The 23,736-nt window shown below is 43.1% G+C and overlaps 1 protein-coding gene and 1 pseudogene across 1 annotated transcript; both read right to left on the bottom strand.

Moving 5' to 3' along the window:
* Window positions 1–15,951: 15,951 nt before the first annotated feature.
* On the bottom strand, window positions 15,952–19,771 carry OR4D2 (olfactory receptor family 4 subfamily D member 2). Its single transcript, XM_063629781.1, has 2 exons — window positions 19,700–19,771; window positions 15,952–17,432 (listed from the first exon to the last, which is right to left on the bottom strand). Exon 2 carries the CDS (start codon window positions 17,325–17,327, stop codon window positions 16,491–16,493), a length of 837 nt encoding a protein of 278 aa, XP_063485851.1. The 5' UTR covers window positions 17,328–17,432; window positions 19,700–19,771; the 3' UTR covers window positions 15,952–16,490.
* Window positions 19,772–21,787: 2,016 nt separating this feature from the next.
* Window positions 21,788–23,736, bottom strand: part of LOC129470045 (uncharacterized) — a 34,663-nt pseudogene continuing 32,714 nt past the window's right edge.

Here is a 23,736-nt window from a genome sequence, read left to right as displayed (position 1 = left end):
GGTACAGCTACACATATTAGGCCACTGCTCTATGCCAGGAACTGTATAAAACATGTTATTTACATCAGCCCCATTGGCTTTATGAAGACCCCATGACAAAGGGGTCATCATTCTCATTTCACAAATGAGACTTGAGGAAAGACTTAACTAACCAAGGGCTAGTAAGAAGCAGAACTGGAGTTTCAACCTTGGCTGCCTTGTTCTAGAAATTTGTGTTGTTTCTACTATGCCTGCTTCTTTCCCACAGGGACACAATGAAGGGATCTGCATACAATAGGACCTCCATAAGCTTTGTTGAATGAAGGGATGAATGAATGAATGAATGAAAACTCTTTTCCTTCAGGAGAAACCAGGACTTTGGACTAAGCTTATACGAAGGCAGACAGAGAAGGCAGGGGAACGTTTGTCAAGCTTACAGATGTCTGAAAGGTATGAAATAAAAAACTACCTTTCTACATTCCAGCCATGTTGATCTTTTTCTGTGCTGGTTTGAACATATTGTTTCTGCAAATTAAGCCCCGCCCCAACGAACTTGACTGAGAGCAGGTGTAGGGGCTGAAAGCCAGCCTACACTATGCTCCCCACGCTGTGTCCAGGTGTTGGGTTAAATCAGCCTGGTGAAAGGGATGCCTTTTTCTAACTCCCATAAAGGCACTAAGTGTGCCATCCATAGCCCTGCCACCATGTTGGGTGACAGAATCAAACTCAAAAAAAGAATTCTGCTTCTGCTTCGGAGGAAGAAAGTCATAAGGACATGCACAGCTCCTAACAGAAGAATAAGTAAACGCAGGGTAATCTACACAACATAAACATTTTATAAACTTATTAGAGAGATGAGGTCACAAGGCAGCCAAATGAGCTGAATTCTAAAGGGTCACCAGCCCCTCTAAGAGAAACAAGATACATGAACTGCTTCACTCTGTGTATCAGTCAGTGTTCTCTAGACGGACAGGGCTAATAGGACAGATGTATATATGAAGGGGAGTTTATTAAGGAGTATTGACTCACACGATCACAAGGTGAAGTCCCACAATAGGCCATCTGCAAGCTGAGGAGCAAGGAAGCCAGTCCAAGTCCGAAAACCTCAAAAGTAGGGAAGCCACCAGTGCAGCTTTCAGTCTGTGGCTGAAGGCCCAAGAGCCCCTGGCAAACCAATGGTGTAGGCCCCAAGAGTCCAAAAGTTGAAGAACTTGCAGTCTGGTGTTTGAGGTCAGGAAGCATCCAGCACAGCAGAAAGATGGAGGCCAGAAGATTAGCCAGTCTAGTTCTTCCACGTTCTTCCACCTGCTTTTATCCTAGCGGTGCTGGCAGCTGATTAGATGGTGCCCACTCAAATTGAGTGTGGGTCTGCATTTCCCAGTCCACTGACTCAAATGTTAATCTCCTTTGGCAACACCCTCACAGACACACCCAGGAACAATACTTTGTATCCTTCAATCCAATTAAGTTGACACTCAATATTAACCATCAGTCTGGCAGAGCAGGGGAGGACAACCTGGCTGGGTGTTGGCAGGGCCTCAGCATGACAGACCTGTCCCTGAGGTGGGCATCCTGAAGCCTGCATTCAGAATGGGAGAGGGAATTTCGGTGGCCACCTTCCAGGATGACCCATCCCTCCTGCAGCCTCAGAGCTCTCTAGTTCTTCTCCAGCTGAAGTCACATAGGGTTGGCCTTGAGAAGGAAAAAAATATCCTGGGGGGTGGGGGTAATATTGGAATAAATTCAGATCTTGGGACTGAGGATGGGATAAAAGAATGCTGGGAGCTATGAAACAGTGTTCAACTTGTTGCATAAAATCACCCACACCCTTTCAGAGACAAGCTGGAGGCCAAAGTACCATTTACACAACCAATCATACCACTTCAGAGGCGCCTAGGATGAAGGACTATGATATGGAAGGAGAGGCCCTTAATAAGAATAACATTAAGATATCTGTAGATAGTGCTTGATCTCATAGTCCCTTTAACGTGTTCAACTAAACATAGAAAAATCCAAATAAACAATTCTCTGTGTGTGTGTGTTTTTTAAACAGGTACAGTCACACAATTTCAGTGTCCAGGTTTGTAATTGGGTTTACAATACAGCTGGCCTCAAATAATCCTGCCTATTTATTTATTTTGAGATACAGTCTTGCTCTGTCACCCAAGCTGGAGTACAGTGGCGCGATCTCGGCTCACTGCAGCCTCCACCCCCAGGTTCAAGCGATTCTCTGGCCTCAGCCTCCCAAGTAGCTGGGATTACAGGCGCCTGCCACCACGCCTGGCTAATTTTTGTATTTGTAGTAGAGACGGGGTTTCACCATGTTGCCCGGGGTGGTCTTGAATTCCTGGCCTCAAGTGATCCACCCACCTTGGCCTCCCAAAGTGTTGGGATTACAGGCATGAGCCACTGCACCCGGCCTAGTCCTGCCTCTTTAAAAAATGCTACACATGATAATGCTTTGCTGCCTTCAGCACTGTTTGAATGAAGGATCAGATGTAAAACGAAGTGGTGGGGAAACTGAGTCAAAACACAAGACACATGGCAGAATGAAAATGCCACATTCAAAAACATTCCCAGATCAGTAGTATAAATCTGTTGCTAGTGAATTTTTTTTTTTTTTTTTTTTGAGACAGAGTTTCGCTTTTGTTGCCCAGGCTGAAGTGCAATGGCACCACCTCAGCTCACTGCAACCTCCACCTCCCGGGTTCAAGCAATTCTCCTGCCTCAGCCTCCCAAGTAGCTGGGATTACAGGCATGCGCCACCACACCCAGCTAATTTTTGTATTTTCAGTAGAGACGGGGTTTCTCCATATTGATCAGGCTGGTCTCGAACTCCCGACCTCAGGTGATCCACCCACCTCGGCCTCCCAAAGTGCTGAGATTACAGGTGTGAGCCACCGCACCTGGCCTGAATTGTGTTTTTTGTGTACATTTATTTGCTTTTGTGGTCCCAGAAGAGAGAAGAATGAGAAACTTTTACATAGCTTTGTGTTTGAACATACTTACCATCACAAAAAGATTTTAAGTCAGCAGTAGAAGTCCACAATACGTTTTTTATTTCTTTATCTTTCCCCATATTACTCAGGTTTAAGAAACATGATGTAATCCATTTAACAAGGTGTTGCTACTCACTGAGGAACAAACAAAAAATTCTTGTTTTCTCAAGACTGCTCCCAACGGTGCCTTGTCACCCCTCCTTCCTGCTGGGTGACTCTCTCCCTTCACAGCAGCTCAGTCCAGTCCTATGCATTTTTCATCATTTTTGTTTATTTCAACAGTCACCAGTTTCATTCCAGTTTTTAAGACTGTCCTATTTAGTGAAAATGCCCTTCTTACATTTGACTCCAAGTCCACCTTGTCCCTCAACTTGGGAGGCTGTGGCCCAGGCCTCTGAGGGTGGAGCGTTGTTGGTGGTGCAGGATTCTGCTCTCCAACACTTCTTCCTCCTTCTTTCCGGCACCTCTTGCCTGGTGTCGGTGTTGGGAGGAGGAAAAGAGAAAGAGATGTCTCCTTCCCTCTGAGTTCTCACTGCAAAGCAGCCAGCCTCCAGGTCTTCATGCCTTTTCTGTCAGCTGTGGGGCCAGGCCTAAGGGCCCGTGGGCCCCATTTCCGAGTTCCTGGAGGGCTGTCCAGGGGCTCCCCCTGTATACTCCCTGTCATCAGAGTCTGGGCTCCAGCTCAAACTCCTCCTCCCCCTCAGCCTTCACCTCAGTGGTCACTCGCAGTCTCGCTGCTTGATTGACACCTGTTCAGTCAGAGGTCACGGAGCCCCTCTCCCCATTCCTCATGCTCCCCTCTCTCAGGAGGCCTCTGGGCTTCACCCTTCCAATTCTGATTCTTTCCTTGCTTTCTCAGGTCCCCTCTGTAGCACACACACACAGCTCGTCAACGGCAGGGCAGTGGGAGCAAATCCACAAGGCAGGGAGGAGTATTTTATCTCTAACATTGCCCAAGCATGGTGATCATAAAAATCCATTCTTAATAATTGTTGTTTTTAAATTCACAGAAAAAGAACCCCCTATGGGCTGCACGGAATTTTACAGATGGTGCTGTAAAAATGGGTATGGATTAGAAATCGCCCTTGGGGTCTGGTTGGTAGAATAAAAAAAAGATTTAGAGGATTTAAGTTTCCAATATAATATACAAACATTTCCCCACCTATTACATTGCCCAAGTTGAAAAAGTTTTTTAAAAAGAAATCAAACAAGTTGTCTCTGGTGCTGTGTGAGAGAGCTGTCCGTTGTGCTGAAGAACACAGAACAATGAAACTTGAAGTCAACAGTCTCAAACTGTGGCCCCCAGATAAGCAATATCAGCATCACCCAACAACGTGCTGGAAATGCATATTCTTGGGCTCTACCCAAGACCTACTAAATCAGAAACTCTGCATTGGGTTTCCAAGTTTTAGCAAGCCCTCTCGGTTGATTCTGATGCATGCTCACACACGTGAACCAGTGTTCATTGCAATAGGTCCTTCCAAAATGTGTTTCTTGTGAGGATACTTTTGTCCTTTCTGATCTTGACCTGCTTATCCTACATTTCATAAATCTCTGTGATTTTCAATGTCCTTGGCAGACCTCTCTAATGGTGTTTTTGAGAGTCTTAGAAACTTCTTTTTTTTTTTATTGTTTTGATTTTTTTATTATTATACTTTAAGTTTTAGGGTACATGTGCACAATGTGCAGGTTTGTTACATATGTATCCATGTGCCATGTTGGTGTGCTGCACCCATTAACTCATCATTTAGCATTAGGTATGTCTCCTAATGCTATCCCTCCCCTCTCCCCCCACCCCACAACAGTCCCCGGAGTGTGATGTTCCCCTTCTTAACAAAGTTAAAATAATTAGCTGGGCATGGTGGTGTGCACCTGTAGCCCTAGCTATTCAAGAGGCTAAGGTGGGAGGATTTCTTGAGTCCAGGAGGTCAAGCCTGCAGTAAGCCATGATTGCACCACTGCACTGCAGCCTGAGTGACAGAGTAAGATCCTGTTTCAAAAAAAAAAAAAAAAGTAAAGTTTGAAAACTTTTACCATACATAGAAGTTCAAATCAGCATTTTATTGCCTTACTCTTAAATGTAGCTAACCAAAGATCACTGGGAGTTTAAGAAAGGTCTCCAATACAAAATAATAAATAAGAAGAAAACAGAAGTGACATAGAAAGCAAAAGAAAACTTAAAAAAAACCTTCAGCTTATGAAATTAGTATCATTTGAGAGAAGAAAGAAAATATAATACCCACAAAATAAGAATAGAATGGCATAAAAAGGAGAACATGCAAGAGTTCTTGAAAACTAAAATTTGATTTAAAAAGTAAAAACTTTAATAAAAATATTGGAAATTAGAGTTGGAAAAACCTCCTCTTAATGTAGAACAAAAACATAGTGTGAATAAGGTGTCCATAGGATGTGGCCCAGCATGGGTTGTCAGAGCCTGGGTGTCTACTCCTGTGAGCTGCCCATTGTGGGTGTTAAAGTGAAGTGAAGAGGGTATCCCAGCAAGGGCTGACTCACTATGGGGAGTCAGAGCATGGGAGGGCTAAGAAATGCATCCACACAGAGGTGCAGTGGGACATCAGGTGTCGGAGCTCAAGCAAAATAAGGAGCATGGAAAATGTCCTGATGTGGGATGTTGGAGCATGTGTGGGGTGAGAAAAGTGGCTGGGAAGGGCGCTGGCCTGAAGCAGGATATCAGAGCCCAAGCGGAGTGAGGAAAGTGTCTGGTGAAGGAATGGAAACAGATATGGAGTGACTAGGAAAGACTGGTTGCATGGAGAAGTGAATTAAATAAATTATTATCTTAAATATGATGATGTCATAAAAATAGCAGTCTGGGAATCCAAGGGCTCATCTCCCCATAGAAATGAAAAAAAAAAAAAAAAGCAGAAATGATCAGAATCAACCTTGTTGGAATTCTGGAAAATTGTCAAAGAAAATAGTCAAATGGCAACTAAATGAACTTTGTTTCAAAAGGTGACTGAAACACAGTAGGAAAACTTTGAACTTACTGTTGTTCCACACTCCTCCCAGCTTGGTGGTCTTGAAGATGGCAATGTATGTTCCTGGTGTGAGTCCCTGGTTCCAGAAGGAGCAGAATGAACCTTGTTCCATAGGATTGTATTGTCTGTTTTGAAATGTCTGGAGGTTCCTGAAGGACTGATGTGAGGAGCTTGCCTTTGTTTTACCTAACTCAGAATCACTATGGGCAGAATAGTGGCTACGTAAAAAGTATTCTTCAAAAACACTGAAAATCAAATGAACAAGCCTCTGCCACCTGGGCAAAAAATTACAGCTGGGGCAATCAAACACACACCAAAAGCTTGGGAGGAAAAGTTAGGAACAGAGACACTTTGGTGAATAAGAACTTTGGAAAGTTCCTGTATATACTGTGAAATCTAGAATGCCACATTCTGCATATAAGGGCAGGATGAAAACACAGACTTGGGACAGTCCTAAGATATAAGTTCTGGCTAATCTTCAGGTCCAACGCAAGCAGAAAGTGAAGGCTAAGGCAGAGCTATAAACATCCTTGTTAAGTGTTGAGGGAATATCCAAACACAGAGCCAATCTGGAAAGACTGGGAGAGTATATTTTCTTTTTCTTTTCTTTGTTGTATTAGTTCATTCTCACATTGCTATAAAGAAATATCTGAGACTAAGACTGGGTAATTTATAAAGAAAAGAGGTTTAATTGGCTCATGATTGTGAAGGCTTTACAGGAAGCATAATGCTGGCATCTGTTTGGCTTCTGGGGAGGCCTCAGGAAACTTACAATAATGGTGGGAGGTGAAGTGGGAGCAGGCACTTCACACGGCTGGAGCAGGAGGAAGAGCGAGTGAGAGGGAGGTACCACACACATTTAAATGACCAGATCTCATGAGAACTCGCACACTATTGCAAGGTCAGTACCAAGGGAGGGATGGTGCTAAATTACTCATAAGAAATTCATCCCCGAGCTTTGGAGCCAAGATGGCCGAATAGGAACAGCTCCGGTCTCCAGCTCCCAGCCCCAGCGACACAGAAGACTGGTGATTTCTGCATTTCTGCCTGAGGTACCGGTTTCATCTCACTAGGGAGTGCCTAACAGTGGGTTCAGGACAGTTGGTGAAGCGCACTGTGCGCGAGCCGAAGCAGGGCAAGGCATTGCCTCACTCGGGAAGCGCAAGGGGTCAGGGAGTTCCCTTTCCTAGTCAAAGAAAGGGAAAACAGACGGCACCTGGAATATCGGGTCAGTCCCGTCCTAATACTGCGCTTTTCCAACGGGCCTGGAAAACGGCACACTAGGAGATTGTGTCTCGCACCTGGCTCGGAGGGTCCTAAGCCCACGGAGTCTCGCTGATTGCTAGCACAGCAGTCTGAGATCAAGCTGCAAGGCGGCAACGAGGCTGGGGGAGGGGCGCCCGCCATTGCCCAGGCTTGCTTAGGTAAACAAAGCAGCCAGGAAGCTCGAACTGGGTGGAGCCCACCACAGCTCAAGGAGGCCCGCCTGCCTCTGTAGGCTCCACCTCTGGGGGCAGGGCACAGACAACCAAAAACTCAGCGAGAACCTCCACCGCCTTAAATGTCCCTGTCTGACTGACAGCTTTGAAGAGAGTAGTGGTTCTCCCAGCACGCAGCTGGTGATCTGAGAACGGACAGACTGCCTCCTAAAGTGGGTCCCTCACCCCTGAGCAGCCTAACTGGGAGGCACCCCCCCAGTGGGACAGACTGACACCTCATTCAACCGGGTACTCCTCTGAGACAAAACATTCAGAGGAACTATCAGACAGCTGAATTTGTGGTCTCACAAAAATCCGCTGTTCTGCAGCCATCGGTGCTGACACCCAGCCAAACAGGGTCTGGAGTGGACCTCTAGTAAACTCCAACAGACCTGCAGCTGAGGGTCTTGTCTGGTAGAAGGAAAATTAACAAACAGAAAGGACATCCACAGCAAAAACCCATCTGTACATCACCATCATCGAAGACAAAAAGTAGACAAAACCACAAAGATGGGGAAAAAACAGACCAAAAAAACTGGAAACTCTAAAAAACAGAGCACCTCTCCTCCTCCAAAGGAACGCAGTTCCTCACCAGCAACGGAACAAAGCTGGATGGAGGATGACTTTGATGAGTTGAGAGAAGAAGGCTTCAAACGATCAAACTACTCTGAGCTACGAGAGGAAATTCAAAACAATAGCAAAGAAGTTAAAAACTTTGAAAAAAAATTAGAAGAATGGATAACTAGAATAACCAATGGAGAGAAGGGCTTCAAGGAGATGATGGAGCTGAAAGCCAAGTTTCGAGAACTACGCGAAGAATGCAGAAGCCTCAGTAGCAGATGCGATCAACTGGAAGAAAGGGTATCGCTGATAGAAGATGAAATGAATGAAATGAAGAAAGAAGGGAAGTTTAGAGAAAAAAGAATAAAAAGAAATGAACAAAGCCTCCAAGAAATTTGGGACTATGTGAAAAGACCAAACCTACGTCTGATTGGTGTACCTGAAAATGATGGGGAGAATGGAACCAAGTTGGAAAACACTCTGCAAGATATTATCCAGGAGAACTTCCCCAATCTAGCAAGGCAGGCCAGCATTCAGATTCAGGAAATACAGAGAACGCCACAAAGATACTGCTCGAGAAGGGCAACTCCAAGACACATAATTGTCAGATTCACCAAAGTGGAAATGAAGGAAAAAATGTTAAGGGCAGCCAGAGAGAAAGGTCGGGTTACCCACAAAGGGAAGCCCATCAGACTAACAGCTGATCTCTCAGCAGAAACTCTACAAGCCAGAAGAGAGTGGGGGCCGATATTCAACATTCTTAAAGAAAAGAATTTTCAACCCAGAATTTCCTATCCCGCCAAACTAAGCTTCATAAGTGAAGGAGAAATAAAATACTTTACAGACAAGCAAACGCTGAGTGATTTTGTCACCACCAGGCCTGCCCTAAAAGAGCTCCTGAAGGAAGCACTAAACATGGAAAGGAACAACCGGTACCAGCCCCTGCAAAAACATGCCAAATTGTAAAGACCATCGAGGCTAGGAAGAAACTATGGCAACTAACGAGCAAAATAACCAACTAACATCATAATGACAGGATCAGATTCACACATAACAATATTAACGTTAAATGTAAATGGGCTAAATGCTCCAATCAAAAGACACAGACTGGCAAACTGGATAAGGAGTCAGGACCCATCAGTGTGCTGTATTCAGGAAACCCATCTCACGTGCAGAGACACACATAGACTCAAAATAAAGGGATGGAGGAAGATCTATCAAGCAACTGGAAAACAAAAAAAGGCAGGGGTTGCAATCCTAGTCTCTGATAAAATAGACTTTAAACCAACAAAGATCAAAAGAGACAAAGAAGGCCATTACATAATGGTAAAGGGATCAATTCAACAAGAAGAGCTAACTATCCTAAATATATATGCACCCAACACAGGAGCACCCAGATTCATAAAGCAAGTCCTCAGTGACCTACAAAGGGACTTAAACTCCCACACAATAATAATGGGAGATTTTAACACCCCACTGTCAGCATTAGACAGATCAACGAGACAGAAAGTTAACAAGGATATCCAGGAATTGAACTCAGCTCTACATAAAGTGGACCTAATAGACATCTACAGAACTCTCCACCCCAAATCAACAGAATATACATTTTTTTCAGCACCACACCACACCTATTCCAAAATTGACCACATAGTTGGAAGTAAAGCTCTTCTCAGCAAATGTAAAAGAACAGAGATTATAACAAACTGTCTCTCAGACCACAGTGCAATCAAACTAGAACTCAGGATTAAGAAACTCAGTCAAAACCGCTCAACTACATGGAAACTGAACAACCTGCTCCTGAATGACTATTGGGTACATAATGAAATGAAGGCAGAAATAAAGATGTTCTTTGAAATCAACGAGAACAAAGACACAACATACCAGAATCTCTGGGACACGTTCAAAGCAGTGTGTAGAGGGAAATTTATAGCACTAAATGCCCACAAGAGAAAGCAGGAAAGATCCAAAATTGACACCCTAACATCACAATTAAAAGAACTAGAAAAGCAAGAGCAAACACATTCAAAAGCTAGCAGAAGGCTAGAAATAACTAAAATCAGAGCAGAACTGAAGGAAATAGAGACACAAAAAACCCTTCAAAAAATTAATGAATCTAGGAGCTGGTTTTTTGAAAAGATCAACAAAATTGATGGACCGCTAGCAAGACTAATAAAGAAGAAAAGAGAGAAGAATCAAATAGATGCAATAAAAAACGAAAAAGGGGATATCACCACCGATCCCACAGAAATACAATCTACCATCAGAGAATACTACAAACACCTCTATGCAAATAAACTAGAAAATCTGGAAGAAATGGATAAATTCCTCGACAAATACACCCTCCCAAGACTAAACCAGGAAGAAGTTGAATCTCTGAATAGACCAATAACAGGTTCTGAAATTGTGGCAATAATCAATAGCTTACCAACCAAAAAGAGTCCAGGACCTGATGGATTCACAGCTGAATTCTACCAGAGGTACAAGGAGGACCTGGTACCATTCCTTCTGAAACTATTCCAATCGATAGAAAAAGAGGGAATCCTCCCTAACACATTTTACGAAGCCAGCATCGTCCTGATACCAAAACCTGGCAGAGACATAACCAAAAAAGAGAATTTCAGACCAATATCCTTGATGAATATTGATGCAAAAATCCTCAATAAAATACTGGCAAACCGAATCCAGCAGCACATCAAAAAGCTTATCCACCATGATCAAGTGGGCTTCATCCCTGGGATGCAAGGCTGGTTCAACATACGCAAATCAATAAATGTAATCCAGCATATAAACAGAACCAAAGACAAAAACCACATGATTATCTCAATAGATGCAGAAAAGGCCTTTGACAAAATTCAACAACCCTTCATGCTAAAAACTCTCAATAAATTAGGTATTGATGGGACGTATCTCAAAATAATAAGAGCTATCTACAACAAACCCACAGCCAATATCATACTGAATGGGCAAAAACTGGAAGCATTCCCTCTGAAAACTGGCACAAGACAGGGATGCCCTCTCTCACCGCTACTATTCAACATAGTGCTGGAAGTTCTGGCCAGAGCAATCAGGCAGGAGAAGGAAATAAAGGGTATTCAATTAGGAAAAGAGGAAGTCAAATTGTCCCTGTTTGCAGATGACATGATTGTATATCTAGAAAACCCCATTGTCTCAGCCCAAAATCTCCTTAAGCTGATTAGCAACTTCAGCAAAGTCTCAGGATACAAAATTAATGTACAAAAATCACAAGCATTCTTGTACACCAATAACAGACAAACAGAGAGCCAAATCATGAGTGAACTCCCATTCACAATTGCTTCAAAGAGAATAAAATACCTAGGAATCCAACTTACCAGGGATGTGAAGGACCTCTTCAAGGAGAACTACAAACCACTGCTCAATGAAATAAAAGAGGATACAAACAAATGGAAGAACATTCCATGCTCATGGGTTGGAAGAATCAATATCGTGAAAATGGCCATACTGCCCAAGGTAATTTATAGATTCAATGCCATCCCCATCAAGCTACCAATGACTTTCTTCACAGAATTGGAAAAAACTACTTTAAAGTTCATATGGAACCAAAAAAGAGCCCGCATCGCCAAGTCAATCCTAAGCCAAAAGAACAAAGCTGGAGGCATCACGCTACCTGACTTTAAACTCTACTACAAGGCTACAGTAACCAAAACAGCATGGTACTGGTACCACAACAGAGACATAGATCAATGGAACAGAACAGAGCCCTCAGAAATGATGCCGCATAGCTACAACTATCTGATCTTTGACAAACCTGACAAAAACAAGAAATGGGGAAAGGATTCCCTATTTAATAAATGGTGCTGGGAAAACTGGCTAGCCATATGTAGAAAGCTGCAACTGGATCCCTTCCTTACACCTTATACAAAAATTAATTCAAGATGGATTAAAGACTTATATGTTAGACCTAAAACCATTAAAATCCTACAAGAAAACCTAGGCAATACCATTCAGGACATAGGCGTGGGCAAGGACTTCATGTCTAAAACACCAAAAGCAATGGAAACAAAAGCCAAAATCGACAAATGGGATCTCATTAAACTAAAGAGCTTCTGCACAGCTAAAGAAACTATCATCAGAGTGAACAGGCAACCTACACAATGGGAGAAAATTTTTGCAACCTACTCATCTGACAAAGGGCTAATATCCAGAATCTACAATGAACTCAAACAAATTTACAAGAAAAAAACAAACAACCCCATCAAAAAGTGGGCAGAGGACATGAACAGACACTTCTCAAAAGAAGACATTTATGCAGCCAAAAAACACATGAAGAAATGCTCCTCATCACTGGCCATCAGAGAAATGCAAATCAAAACCACAGTGAGATACCATCTCACACCAGTTAGAATGGCCATCATTAAAAAATCAGGAAACAACAGGTGCTGGAGAGGATGTGGAGAAATAGGAACACTTTTACACTGTTGGTGGGACTGTAAACTAGTTCAACCATTGTGGAAGTCAGTGTGGCGATTCCTCAGGGATCTCGAACTAGAAATACCATTTGACCCAGCCATCCCATTACTGGGTATATACCCAAAGGACTATAAATCATGCTGCTATAAAGACACATGCACACGTATGTTTATTGCGGCACTATTCACAATAGCAAAGAGTTGGAACCAACCCAAATGTCCAACAACGATAGACTGGATTAAGAAAATGTGGCACATATACACCATGGAATACTATGCAGCCATAAAAAATGATGAGTTCGTGTCCTTTGTAGGGACATGGATGAAACTGGAAAACATCATTCTCAGTAAACTATCGCAAGGACAAAAAACCAAACACTGCATGTTCTCACTCATAGGTTGGAATTGAACAATGAGAACTCATGGACACAGGAAGGGGAACATCACGCTCCGGGGACTGTTGTGGGGTGGGGGGAGGGGGGAGGGACAGCATTAGGAGATACACCTAATGCTAAATGACGAATTAATGGGTGCAGGAAATGAACACGGCACATGGATACATATGTAACAAACCTGCACATTGTGCACATGTACCCTAAAACCCTAAAGTATAATAAAAAAAAAATAATAAAAAAAATAAAAAAAAAAAAAAAAAAAAAAAAAAAAAAAAAAAAGAAATTCATCCCCATTATCTAATCACCTCCCACCGGGCATCACCACCAACACTGGGGATTATAATTCGACATGAGATTTCATGGGACACAGATCCAAACCGTATCATTTGTCTGCAGGCATTTAACAAAGTTACTGTAAAGCCATTAGCTGACTATGAACTAAAGAAACAGAGATTTCAGAGGCCGTATTTGACAAAAAAATGTTTTAAAAGTCACTAAACAACTGCGACTCACAGCAAGAAAAAACAACAAATATTAGGGAGGAGGAAGAAAATTATTTCCACTCCTACCACATTATAATATGTAAAATGTGCAGTTTTCACAGAATATTATGAGACATACAAACAAACAAGAGAGTATGGCCCTTTCAAGGGAAGAAAAGAAATTAGCAGAAACTTCCTGAGAAAAAACCGACATTTTGACTTAACTAGACAAAGACTTTAAAGCAACTTTCTTGAACATACTCAGAGAGCTAGAGTGAACTATGGGTAAAGAATTAAAGGGAAGAAGAAGAATGTTTTACATAAAAAATATCAAAAAAGAGAGAGAAATTGATTTAAAATAAGAAATAGTCTGGAGCTGAAAAGTACAATAAAAGTAACTGAAATGAAAAGTTCACAAGACGGTTTCAATAGCAGCTTTTGAGTAGGTAGAAGAAAGAATCAGCTGGGCCTGGTGGCTTACACCTGTAATGCCAGGACCTCGGGAGGCCGAGGCGGGTTGATCACGAGGTCAGGAGTTCAAGAACAGCCTGGCCAACGTGGTGAAACCCCGTCTCTACTAAATATACAAAAATTAGCCAGGTGTGGTGGCACACACTTGTAGCCCCAGCTACTCAGGAGGCTGAGGCAGGAGAATTGCTTGAAACTGGGAGGCGGAGGTTGCAGTGAGCCAAGATCACACCGTTGCACTCCAGTCTGGGCAACAGAGTGAGACTCTGTCTTAAAAAATAAAAATAAAATCAATGAACCTGAAGATAGGTTAGTTGAGTTCCAAGATTTCTGTTTGACATTTTGGAATCATTTCAGTCTCTTTGTTAAATTTCTAAATTGCTTTTCTGTGTTTTCTTGGAGATCAGTGAGTTTCCTTGAAACTGCTATTTTGAATTCTTGGTCAGAGAGCTCACAAATCATCATCTTGTTAGGATCAGTGACTGGATTTTTGCTTTTTCCTCTCAAGGAAGTCATAGTTCCCTGTTTGCTGTTGTTTCTTGTGGGTATGTATCCATCTTTGCACTGAAGGATTATTTATTCCAGTTTTCTCTGTACAGCTTGTTTTGGTTTTTATTGAATACATTTGCTTATTGAATCTTCACTGCTAGGTCACTGCCTCTATTCGACTCTAGGTGGTGCCTTAAGCCCAGGTTCACCTCAGGACTAGTAAATGGTTGAAGCACTTCCTGTCTCAAATCAAGGAGATCCCAAAGAGATTATCCTGGCAGTGTGGGAAGTCTGGCTAGGGGTTTGTGCCTTAGGGGACCTGGGGAACATGCCTCCTACAGCATGGTGCTGCTGGACAGCAACTCTGAGTTGGTGGCTCCTTTGGCTGAGTTACAGAGCAGAATTTCTCTGCTTTTCTTCGGGGACATTTCTTCTTTCAGGCAGTCATGATGCTATCTGTGGATTAAGGCAAGAACAGTTCTCCTGCCAGGGAACCCAAGAAGGTAAGGAAGCTGGTGGGCCACCTCAATTTCAGTTTTTCCAGTGTAGAAACTGTAGTTGGGAGGAGATTTTTTGGCACTTGGTGCTGAACAGAATGGGGGTGAGGGGTGTCCCAGATGTGGAAGTCTGATTCTCCTATCAGCTGCTTGGAGTTTTTTCATCTCTCTGTGGCCCCAAGAACGGTCTCACTCTCATACTTGAGCTCTGGGTTGTTTCTGGTGTAGATCTCAGTGCTATATATTTGTTTTTGGTTCTGTGGAAATGGGGGAGTGAATCCAATTTTCCTCTATGATGGCATTTCATAATCAGAGGTCTAGAGATATTATAGGTCAGTTGAAATCATCCAATCTAAGGAGCAAAAAGAAGGATAAAGGAAAATGAACATAGGCTCAGAAGCCTGTGAGACACCACCAAGGATACCAAGACACACACATAATGAGAATCCTGCGTCTCTACTGAAAATGCAAAACTTAGCTGGGTGTGGTGATGAGTGCACTCCAGCCTCGGCGGCAGAGTGAAACTTCATCTCAAAAAAAGCACTCTCTAATAGCCAAAACCTGGAAACAACCCAAATAAGCTTATTCTCATGGTGGAATATTCTACAGCAGAGCAAATGAATGAATTACAGCCAAACATCAACATGTGGAGCTTAGAAACATAACATGGAGTGAAAAAAGCAAATCCCAGAATATTATGTACAGTACGATATTTTTATAAAACTCCAAAGTGCAAAACAATATACTGTTTATGTAAAAAAAATGATAAAACTATTTTATACAAGCAATGAAATGATAAACATGAAATTCAACAGAGTGATTTCCTCTGGATAGGAATCAAGGTGAACGCAATGGAGAGGACAATACAGGTGAAGGCAAGTTATTGGTAACTTCTGGTTCTTGAATCGAGTAGTGTATACATGAGCATTCGTACATAATGAAATAATGTTTCATAATGTGCATGCATTGCCCATGATCTTTTATTTACAATTAGTATATTATATTAAAATGTAAATATAGAGAGAAAAAGCTTGAATACTCATAATAATTTCATATTTGAAAATAAAATACAATCATTTTTAAAAGCTTGGAAGATAACATATAGTTATATGATTTACTCGTTTTATCATAAAATTTTTTTATTTGAATCTCATAACAAACCTAGAATATTTTAGGGGCACATACTAATTTAAGCAAATTGGTGAGGGAGAAATCACGAGGCCAAGAGAAGCTGGGTGGCTTATTCGAAGTCATCAGTTTGGTCAATGATGGGTCAGGGCCTCTAATTTAGAGCTTGAGACTCCAAATTCTGTGCTGTTCCCAACAACCCAGTCTCACACCAAAAGGGAATATTGGGAAGACAGCTCAAAATACAGAAAATAGAAATGTTCTCACAGAGGAAATGCTGTCAACAGGAAACTGTCCACAAGAAGGGGAAAAGGAGGGTGCGGTTTTCAGGGGCCATGTGAACAATTCTCATTGTTGCAGGTGTGTTAAAACTCTTTATCGCAAATCTTAACCACCAAAGAGGATACTTTCTTTTTTCCTAAAACACGGAGTTGCTTGGTTTCAAAATTCATTCCCTGCTACTACGATGACTCTCAACACACTATGAAAAGAGCAAATGTAGTAGCTCCCTCTCCACTTCACAAACGGAAAACAAAGCCAAAGAGAAGCAACCTACCATTGTCACTCTCAAACCAGCCGGTGTCTCCCTAATCTTCTCACTGCTGCCTGCATGTCCTGGTTCCTCAGGGTATAGATCATGGGGTTGAGCATGGGGGTCATGACTGTGTGGCTGATGGACACAAGCTTGCCCATAGGGAATGGGGTGAAGGGCCGGGCATAGAGGTAAATGCTTGGAACGAAGATCATGGAAACCACGATGATGTGGGTGGTGCAGGTGGAAGCTGCCTTCCTTCTTGCCTCCCCTGGATGTGACTTCAGCATCACCAGGATGAATAAGTAGGAGATCAGGAGGAGGAAGAACCAGATGGCATCCAGCAGCCCACTGTTGGAGATCATGAGGAACTCCAGGAGTGAGGTGTCAGTGCAGGCAAGTCTCAGTACTTGGGGAACATCACAGTAGAAGTTATCCAAAACATTGGGGCCACAGAAGGGCAGTGGGAGCATCAGAGCCAGCTGGACAATAGAGTGGACAAAGCCTCCCACCCAGGCGGCCACCACCAGCCCCACCCAGAGCTGAGTGTTCATGATGGTGACATAGCGGAGGGGCCGGGAGATGGCAATGAGGCGGTCAAAGGCCATCACTGAGAGAAAGAAGACCATGGCACCGCCCAAAAAGTGGAAGAAGAAGATCTGGCCCAGGCAGCCCTGGTAGGAGATGGTTTTCTTCTCAGAGAGGAGGTCCACTAGCATTTTGGGCGCAGTGACCAAAGAGAAACAGAGGTCTAGGACAGCCAGGTTTTGGAGCAGAAAGTACATGGGTGTGTGGAGCTGGGAATCAGAGGTCGGTGTGACAACGATAAGGTTGTTTTCCATAACAGTGGTGATGTAGACAAACAGGAACATTAAAAACAGGAAACGCTGGAGCTCCTGAGTCTGCGAGAGCCCCAGGAAGACAAAGTCTGATACCCACGTGAGGTTCCCTGGTTTCACGGTGTTTTCTCCATGCACCTAAAGAAAATGAACCACAGACACAGATGCATGAAGTCACTACTTTCCCTTTCAGGGCTCAGGGGCTCAGAACCAAGGTTTTGGGCCCATATGATGAGCACCCTTATGTGTAGACCATGATACTAGGTGCTGTCTTGTCTCTGGAGAGTTTACAAGTGGGTGCTGGAATATACATTCCTGAAATCTTAGCACCATTCAGAAGTATATACAACCAGCCTTTCAAAGATTCATGTAGTGGTGGGAAGACACTTGGAGTCAGATACATCTGAAGTCAAATTTCAGGTCTTTCATTTCATTGTGATTTGACCATGAGTAACTTACTTAATCTTTCTGGGCCTCAGTTTTCACATTTGTAAGGTAGAAATAAAAATACCTGCTTTATAGAATTTTCTGAGGACTTAAGTAGAATGATAGATACAAAGTTCCTAAAACAGTGCATGGAATAATCAATGGCAATTACCCACTTCTGTGAATTCTCTTAATCTAAAGATATCCTCTCTTCCACTCTGTAATAAGATTCTTTGCCAATTATTTTTCACATGACATTTAATACATCATCGTGTTAATGGATTTTCCTTGTCTATATTTTCCCTCCACAATTCAATTATTAAGTCCAGAGGCTGTATCTGGATCTCACAATTTATTTGTGCCCTGCAGTACCCATTCTTAATGACAGTCAACCTTAAAAAGCACTCGGTGTTGACTGCTGCGTGGGTGAATAGCTATCGGGTGTAAAAGTTCAGCACAAGGAAGATGCTGGATGCAGCTGGATGCCTGAGACATCCAGTAGTTCCCCTGCCCTCCACTGTAGGCGGCCCCTTTTGAGTGAGGCATATGTGGTGGTGCTGAGACAAGAGGGAGAAAAGAGAGGGAGAGTCATTGGATTGAGAAATAGATGATGAATATTGTATGAATGGGACTCAGAGAGCCTCTGAATGAAACAGGAATTTTACAAGATGTTACTGAATCCAAGGGTGGGAGACAAAGGAACTTGTTGAAAGAAAACAAATAGAAATAGACAAAGGAATAAAGGGAGATGAAGGAATAGAGCAAGTGAAGGTAGGGGAAGTGGAAAAGTGCTGGGGAGATGGAGAAAATGGGACTAAAAGGACAGAAGAAGATGGAGGAGCCGGGCAAGGTGGCTCACGCCTGTAGTCCCAGAAATTTGGAAGGCTGAGGCAGGTGGATCGCTTGAAGTCAGAAGTTTGAGACAAGCCTGGTCAACATGGTGAAACTCCTTCTCTACTAAAAATACAAAAAAAATTAGCTGGGCGTGGTGGCACACACCTGTAATCCAGGCTACTTGGGAGGCTGAGGCAGGAGAATTGCTTGAAGCTGGGAGTTGGAGGCTGCAGTGAGTGGAGATCATGACACTGCACTCCATCCTGGGTGACAGAGCGAGACTCTGTCTCAAAAAATAAAAAAAAAAAAAAAAGAAGAAGATGGAGGGTGACAGGGGAGGGGATCAGTGGTCTCCCCCCTCCCCCTGCCCTGTCTCAATCTCTCCTACCCTCTCTTACCTGGCCTATTGCAATCTATTATCTACAATATTAGAGGTTGTTCTCATCTTATTCTGCTCCTTCAGTTTACTTACACTCCAGGGCACCTTCTACACAGCTATCCATGAGACGTCTCTGACTCAGATGTGATCATATTCCTCGTTGTTATAATATTTGATTTGCTCACAGCTTAAAACTCAGACTCTCAGAAGCCACCTAAAATGCTTTGTGGATAAACTCAGGGTGGAAAAACCTACCTACGTATGTGCATGTAACTCTCAGCATTTCACACAAGACTATAAAATATAGCCTCCCTATATCTTTCTAATCAGTATCACTGTCACCTGGGAACTGATTGCTGTTCAAAGAACTCAAAGCTTCTATGTAGGCAGTATATTTCGTTATTTTCATATCTTTGGTAATAAATCCTGTTTCCTGAAATGCCTTTTGCTACCTTCTCAACCTAGAGGCAGTAAGAGAAATATCACTTTCCCTTTGACTCCTTCCCCCATTTCTCTCATGCAGAATTAATTCCTCATTTCTCTGTGTTCCAATAGCATTTGATAAATACCTCCATTATAGCATTTATCATTTTTTCTATTTCTCCTCTTAACTAGATTGTAAATTCAATAACTTAGTAAGCCCAGAGTCTATGACAGCATCTCTGATTTAGCACTTGCTCAGAAATGTTTGCCAACTTAATATATTAGCAGGTAAATGTGACTTTGTTTCATGTGACAATGTCGAGAATCTTGTGATTTTCCTCACCCTTGATGTCCTTTGCTGTGAGCATCCTCCCTCTAAGTCTCATAGGGTGAATTCTGTGCTTTGTTGTTTTCCTATGTAATCGGAGGCATCTGTTTTCAACATCACATTCCCTCTGCAGTTTTTCTTGAGTCTCTGCTCATCCTTTAGACTTACTACCATCAGGTCTATGTCACTTGTTTATTACTCCCACCCTCTAGCAGGTGTTGCATGATCTTTCTTACAGTTAATCTCTGTGCAGCTGAGGAAACACTGGTCTCTCACCTCCCTTTAGCCCAGAATGGGGCTTCAGTATGCATCTTCTTGGAGATCCTTTGCCTCAGCTTCACAGTTTCCTAGCTCCTGCCCTTACTTCATAAATAATACTACGGGTGAGACCCCAGGGCAATGGGGAATATCCTTGGGGAGAAACTATTGGACAGGGCTCAGGAAGCTGAGCTGGGCTGATTATCACTGGGGCCAAAGGAGCAATGGGAGTTGTTAAAAAGTTTCTAAATGTCTCAAAAGCACATACTCTTTGAGAGGTCTTCCTTGGGGGGCCCAAAGTACCAAGAACATTGAAAATTTTAGAGATTTGAGGAATGGATAATATTCAGGCCAAGATCCAAAAGGACAAGAGGGTCTTCAAAAAAAAGGAGACTCTGAGAGTTTTAGGAGAACCTATTTCTTAGACCAATGACTCTTACCCTTGAGAAAATTACCTGAAGCCCTTGTTAAAAGGCAGACTTGTGTTCCCAGCCCAGAATTTCTCATTCAGTACATCAATGGTAAGACCAAGAATTTGCATTTGTAGCAAGTTCTCAGATAATGCTGATGCAACTGTTCCAGGGACCAGATATTGAGAACCAATGACCTGCTCATCAGCACAGTGGACAGTTCTCTTTCTTATTGTCGTCAAGGTAACTGGTTTGATTTCTTCTCCTTTTTTTTTTTTTATTATTATTGTACTTTAAGTTTTAGGGTACATGTGCACAATGTGCAGGTTTGTTACATATGTATCCATGTGCCATGTTGGTGTGCTGCACCCATTCTCCTTTTAAACTGAATTGATCTTTACATAGACAACGTCATGGATGGGAAAATGTCTGTATACTAAAATGAAAACTTAATTACCCCATAAATCTTGTTCTTCATCTTGTCAACCATAACCCCACAGTTGATTCACTACCAATATCAATTATACTCACACCGTCCACAAAGTGCTAGCATTCTTTACGTGTCAATTATTACTCCCTTTAGAGGAATATTACTCCCTGTAGAGGAAATATCATGTAAATTATCATGCAGGAATCCCAGCATCATTGATAATTAATCATTCTCCCTTTGTGATGGTCTGTGTTATGTGTCAACTTGACTAGGCTATAGTTCCCGGTTATTCAATCAAACTCTAATCTAGGTGTTGCTGTGAAGGTATTTTGTAGATATAATTGATGTCTATAATCAGTTGACTTTAAGTAAAGGAGGTTATCCTAGATAATCTGGGTGTGCCTGATTCAGTCAGTTGAAAGAACTAAAGAGAAGAACTGAGGTTTCCCTGAAGGAGGAAAATTCTGCGTGTAGACAGCAACTGCAGCTGATGGCCTGCCCTACAGATTACATACTTGCCTAGCCAGCTTCACAATCATGTCAGCCAAGTCCTTGCAATAAATACCTTTATCTCTCTCTCTCTCTCTCTCTCCTCTCTCTCTCTCTCAGAGAACATAGCCTCAGTAAGAGATGTCTTAAAGGCATAAATTCTCATAAATATAGCCATATTCATTTTAATGGGGGCATATTCAACAAATTCAATTAAGCACCTGGTGTTGTGGAATAACCATGTGTAAGATAAATCTGGAAGAAATTTTACTTATATTCCTTCCCTTTGTGTCGGTGTTGTAGACTATAAGCAGCTTTTCTGTGCTGTATATTACCTTTAGAACTGATATTCTGAATAATATAAAAGTAAGAGTTTTATAAACTAAAAAGTTGCCCAAGACAACTTTTAAAAAATTAAATGAACAAATGACTTCTGTTTATAAGAAAACGAAGGTTTTTATTTTTCTCTTCCTCACTGGAAACAGAAATTCCACTTTCAATAAAATTAAGACATGTTTACAACTCAGATGACAACAAAACCCAAAATGAACCATGAAGGACTATCAAGTACTGTGAAGAGAGAGAGGCTTCTGCCCACAACTCCTGGACAATGCTGGCGATGGAGAGGTACTGTTTCTGGCGCCACTCGCGCTCCAGAGCGAGGAGCTGGGACGTGGTAAAGGCTGTGCGCGGCTTCGGATCGGGCTTGTGTTTTCTCAGGGTGCAGGTGGTAGGGCTCATGTGTCTTGGCGGCGGCGAATCTCACCCGGGTTCCTGCATCCACGCTGCTCCGTCTTAGGGAGTTTTCCCACTTGACCGAGGCGGTCTCGAAGGGCTTGATCGGCGGCCCGGGGCTGTGCGCTTCCCGAGCGCCATGCCCCGGCAGCAGCAGTAGCCGCAGGGTGGTCCCGGCCGAGGCGCTTTCGGCCGGCATTGGGGATGCCTCCTTGGGCGGCTTCTTGGACACGAGCGCGTCCACACTGTAGGGCAGGCTGGAGACCTTGACGGGGCTCTCACTCCGCGGTCGCCTCGGCGTCCCCAGGCCCCGGACCCGGCCCGACCGCCACCGCTGGCCCCTCCACATCGGACGAAAACAGAAGCCATGCCTTCCCTGCCCTACTTAGCTCCCGACGCGCGACTCCGCTGGCAACCCGGCAGCGGCGGCTCAAACTTTTTTTGTAGGGGAGACGAGAGGGCGAGATAACTTTCTAAATTCCACAGTGGGGGATGAGGCAGGGAGGTGGGGAGCAGAAAAGAATGTAACTGTCGCAGAGTTAAGATGAAGCAGTTGACCATTCATCACAGATACTTCTCTATAGACGAAGACCTCTCTAGGTTTTCTCTCGTGGTTGCAGGAAACTCTGAGTTTCAAATCCCATTCCTATTTCTTGCCTATAACTTGGAGTCAGAAGAACCAGGTTCCAGGGCAAGCTGTGCCACTCACTTACTCTTCACCTTTGACTTCTCTCTGCGTTTTCTCATTTGTAAAACTGTTTAACAACAATAATAATATATCTACTGTCGGTTTCATGAAAAGTAATGAGATAAAAGTGTGGAAGTGTTAGGCCAGGCGCTGTGGCTAACGCCTGTAATCCCAGCACTTTGGGAGGCCAAGGCAGGTGGATCACCTGAGGTCAGGAGTTCGAGACCAGCCTGGTTCGAGACCAGCCTGGTTCGAGACCTCCCTTCTCCCCAAAAGATGGAAGAAGAAGATCTGGGCCATGCAGCCCTGGTAGGAGATTGTCTTGGTCTCATGGAGGAAGTCCACCAGCATCTTTGGAGAGGTGACTGTGGAATAGCAGAGGTCTATGAGAGCTAGATTTCGGAGCAGAAAATACATGGGTGTGTGGAGCCGGCAGTCAAAAGTCACTGTGACCATGATAAAGAGGTTTCCCACAATGGTGGTGACATAGACTAATAGGAACAGAAGGAACAGGAATTTCTGGAGCTCCTGGGTCTGTGAAAACCCTAAGAGGACAAACATTGATACCTGTGTGGTGTTCTGTGGTTCCATAGGATCTTCCCCCACGTTCCTACAGAGAAACCATTGAAACAAACCAACAAACATGAAAATTCAATCATTTTCCTTGGGCAGTCAGGATTGAGTTGATTAAAGTCATTGCTGAGTGCCAATCCGAGATATAGCTTAGGAAAGCCCTCCACGGGGAGGAAGTTCCATATGTTTTCAAGGGTTCCACAGACTTATTTCCCTGACCATGCCCTACAGTATATTATAAGAATCTGGGTCTTTTTTCCCTTCGGCCATGCTGTCCTCACCCACAGGTTTCATGTCTGATTCTTTTTCATACCTGCTATGCCCAACATAGTGCCTTTTGAACCATAGGTTCCATAAAGCTAGTTGAATCAATCAGTGAATAAATAAACATATCAGCAAGTACCTATGACCACAAACACCATCAACCTATGTGCATAAATCTTGATAGGATATACAGCCGAGAATAATG

The sequence above is a fragment of the Symphalangus syndactylus genome, chromosome 20 (assembly GCF_028878055.3).
Source record: "Symphalangus syndactylus isolate Jambi chromosome 20, NHGRI_mSymSyn1-v2.1_pri, whole genome shotgun sequence".
In the NCBI taxonomy this organism is placed as follows: domain Eukaryota; kingdom Metazoa; phylum Chordata; class Mammalia; order Primates; family Hylobatidae; genus Symphalangus; species Symphalangus syndactylus.
This window is presented reverse-complemented; position numbering and strand designations above follow the sequence as displayed.